The following is a 3,851-nucleotide window of genomic DNA, read 5'->3' on the forward strand; positions in this document are numbered from 1 at the left end:
GATCTCCCGAGGTCCCTTCCAGCCCTAATGTCTATGAAATCTATGAACAGCACCCAACATATTGGGACCATATAGGCACTGCTGTATTGTGGTGGTGTGAAGGAGATTCAGACAAGATTGGAGTATATTAGATACTACTCCAACACAATGAGAGGAAAGAGTTATTGTCCTAGAAACACTTTCAAAACAAACTACCACTTCACCTAAGGAAGTGTCAATGGAATCACTGTTTACAAACTCTTGGTTTACTTGGAATGGTATACCTGGCTTCACAACATAGAAATAGAAACCCTTTCATTGTCTTGCAAGTCTAGAAAAAGGGTGTCACAAACCCTCTTATGTTTTGGAGTTTGTGGCATGTAATAATCGTTTCCTTGTGCTTTACTGTATTGATATGGCATGTGTAGTTTCATCATAAAGCCCATGTTATGGTCCATGTATATCTTTAGGATCTGGGATATAATCTAGTCAGGGAACTACTCAGGGACTGGACAGAACTGCTAATTATCCATTGCCCTTGTGGTCTAGGGTCAAGACAATGACTATTTACAACTGCAGACAGAAGGGGCCACTGGTAGGATGGGCACCCCTGTGTCCTGTCCGCTTATGATGTGGGGTAATCAACTCTACAATAGCAAAGGGATCTGGAAGTGATGGCCCACCAAGCCAGCAGAACTCTAGGTATCTCAAACACAACAGAACTTCCTGAAAGGTCCTGGTGACTCACGAACATTAGAATAGCATTAACGGGGGGGCGGGGGAAGGCTGGCTTCCAGACTTTTAGAGCCTAGATAGGCTATAATATTCATCTTTGAATCTCAGGCTTTGAGGTTCACTGGCTCTACCAGGATGGGCATGAAAGCCAATCTCCAGAACTCTGGCAATGACTCTTATGGAATCTAGCAGTGGCCATGAGGGTAAGACTCTGTACTTGTTTTCTTTTTATCTCCAAACCTATGGTCAGTTTTGTTTGCATATCTCTTTCACCCTATGCAATAAATCCTTTTGCTGTTGGTCTCCTTATGATTGCCAGCTGAAGGAATACATTTCTAGGCAAGTGAAATTCCAAGCTGACTCTCCCCACAGAGAGGGGGACCCATCATTTCTTCCATAACCTAAAGTAGATGCCACTAGCGGCTAGCAGAGATTCCCCACTGCAGTTGCAGAATCCAGCGTAGCACCAAAAGAACTAAGCAGCTATTTCGGGGCAATCTCAGTCTGTTCCTTGCAGCAAGTGCAGCACAGTGCCTCCCGGGCTCCTGGGGCTCCCAAGGGCTATGTTTGTAATAAAAGAAAAGGAATCTTACCATTTCATAAATAAATGTTTCTGTTCTGCAAGGACGATCTATAATTATGCTTTCCTCTCGCTTATCCAGTGCCTTCTTTCGAATTCTAGAGGGGAAAGGATAACATAAAAGCAAAGTGTTAAACTGACTGGCATTGAGATAATCAAACATAACTTTCCTAAATGTCACTGGCAGATGCACATGTTTAGTACCATCTAGTATCTGGCCTAATAGAAAGGAAATTAAAGAAAAAGTTCTCCCCCCAAGACCTTTTCCTATGCCTCTCAACTAAAGAACCTACATATGCTCTTTTTCCTTGTCCACTGTATCTACAAGCAATGGCCAGCTTGGAGCCAATATGAACCTGCTATTTTGTTTGCACCTGAACACCTCCTTCACAAGGCCAATAAGTGACCAGTGTATGCAGAAAGAAGACAGCTTATCCCTCAAATTGCACAAATGCAGAATAGCCAAAAGTATGAGTTTTGAGACATCTATGTAACTGAAAGTGGAACCATTATTTTCTACCTATTTGGGAATTGCTACTCTAATATTGTTTTAAGCATGACTTACTAGTTAAATTCAATAAAATCACAAACCTAAGGATTTAAGAGTTTTCTTTACCTTCCCTCATATTCCATGAGTTTAGGTATGTATCATTACACTGATTGTAAGAAATTTGCTGAGCAGCTTAACCCCACCATTTCTGCAATCAATCTGATCAACTAGAATAAACCACGATATTCAAACTATTCAACTTTCCTTAATACAAAAGTCACCCAGTTAGATGCTATATTCAAGTCGGGCAATTACACTGGACAGTTTCATCTCTAAAAAAAGGAAAAGTTAAAAAGGATTCTAGAAGAACATCATAAGCTTCTTTATTCCCAGGTACCTCAGTGTTGCTGTTGGTTGAGTACTATCCAAGAACATCTAGGTACAGAAACCTTATGTGGCTTTAAGTTACACTGACTGATGATGGTGAACTCTCTTACCAGACTACTTCCCTTCATGATTGTTTTAACAGCTTGCTGTGTATACATCAGACCAAATCAGAAATCCAAGCTATTTATTTTCAGTCTCACTTGAGTCAAAAAGAAAAAGGAAAGAGGTAGATGTAAAAAAACCCCCAAAAATCAAGGAACCTACAAGGAAAAACATATTACTTCTCAATCGTACCATATTTCTACATCTCTACCACATTTTTCAAGACATAGGCATGTCTATTTTCCTGCAGAGTCTAGGGTTGTGTACGCAGTCCACTGATCAGCCAAGTAATGGTCAAATATTTTAATCATTAACTTATTAGAACAGTGAAGAGAAACACTTTAATCTTCGATAGGTTAGATACTTATGCCAATTACAACAAAAAGTTAACTGTCATTGTGAAAAAATGCCATTAAACTCTAAAAACCTGTAATGATTTGTCAGAACCACAATGTTAGGTAAGTATAAATACAAATGATATTCAACACTGAAACAGGTTTTTTCTTTTTCTTGGGTTTATCCTGCAACCCCAGGGCCAGCCCAAACAGTTACAAAATTAAAAAAAAAAAAGAAATGAAACTGAAATAAAACGCACACAGTGCTGGCTATGAAAGCTGTGAAAGCTTGGAACAGTGCCTCTTACACAAAAATGCAAAACAGTAGCTGGGGGAAGACTGGGTTGTAATAACAAGTCTGCCACAAAGAAAATCAAACTCCACTAACGGCCTGCAACCCATTAGGCATGAGAGAGAGAGGACCTAGTGATACCCAGTACCTGACCCATGCCATAAAATAATGAGTGATGGTTCTTCCAAAACAAAAATTGTTGGCAGACACCTGACACGCTCATCACATGGGGTATTTGTACACATGCTTGCACCACAGTACTGGGTACTTTTAAAGATGCCTGGTGCTGATAATGGCGGCAGCGTGCTTTTGAACTAAAGCACGTTGGATGTGTTTTAGTTCAAAAGCACACCGCTGCCATTTTCTGCATGCATGATGATGTGCATTTTGCCACTTATACAAGTGCAAGCAATACAGCACAGTGCACGTCAGCTAGCATGCAGAGCAGACTCAATTAACTGGTCTGCTCTGGCATGCCCCAGCATGAAAATGCATATGTATAAATGCCCATGTGCATCTCCAAGCAAAAAAAAGCCAAAGAAAAAGGCTAAGCCAGTATAAATAAAGAAGGCAAGGAAACTACATATACATTTCAATTGAACTAGCAACTAAAGAAGACCAAAGACTAAATACACATTTCAAACAAAACCTGCAAAAGATGCAGGAAAGAGGTCCTGTACGTGACATCCTCAAATGTCTCAAAACAGGCATCCAATCCCTAAGGCGTTATAAATACCTCAATCATTCAATGTATGTCTGGAGTTTTGTCAACAAACCATCACTGGTACAAGCTATTGCAAATTTGCCCCATTAATAAACAAATACCCAAAGACAGGTCCAGTAACCAATGCCTCTAAGTATCCTGTTTGACCACTCAAGGCCCACCACATTTAATTGCCAAGTTATTCAATAGCTGCAAAAAACCACAAATCTTCACACCTAGACAAATCC

The 3,851-nt window shown here is 40.1% G+C and overlaps 1 protein-coding gene across 1 annotated transcript in view; it reads right to left on the minus strand.

The window, feature by feature from the left end:
• Nucleotides 1-3,851, minus strand: part of SNAPC3 (small nuclear RNA activating complex polypeptide 3) — a 24,384-nt gene that overhangs the window by 11,757 nt on the left and 8,776 nt on the right. Inside the window, exon 3 of the mRNA XM_019554737.1 lies at nucleotides 1,156-1,392. Within this exon, the coding sequence (XP_019410282.1) occupies nucleotides 1,156-1,392 (237 nt within the window). The remainder of the gene's footprint in view (nucleotides 1-1,155; nucleotides 1,393-3,851) is intronic.

Source organism: Crocodylus porosus, unplaced genomic scaffold (genome assembly GCF_001723895.1).
Source record: "Crocodylus porosus isolate Cpor-Errol unplaced genomic scaffold, CroPor_comp1, whole genome shotgun sequence".
NCBI lineage: Eukaryota > Metazoa > Chordata > Crocodylia > Crocodylidae > Crocodylus > Crocodylus porosus.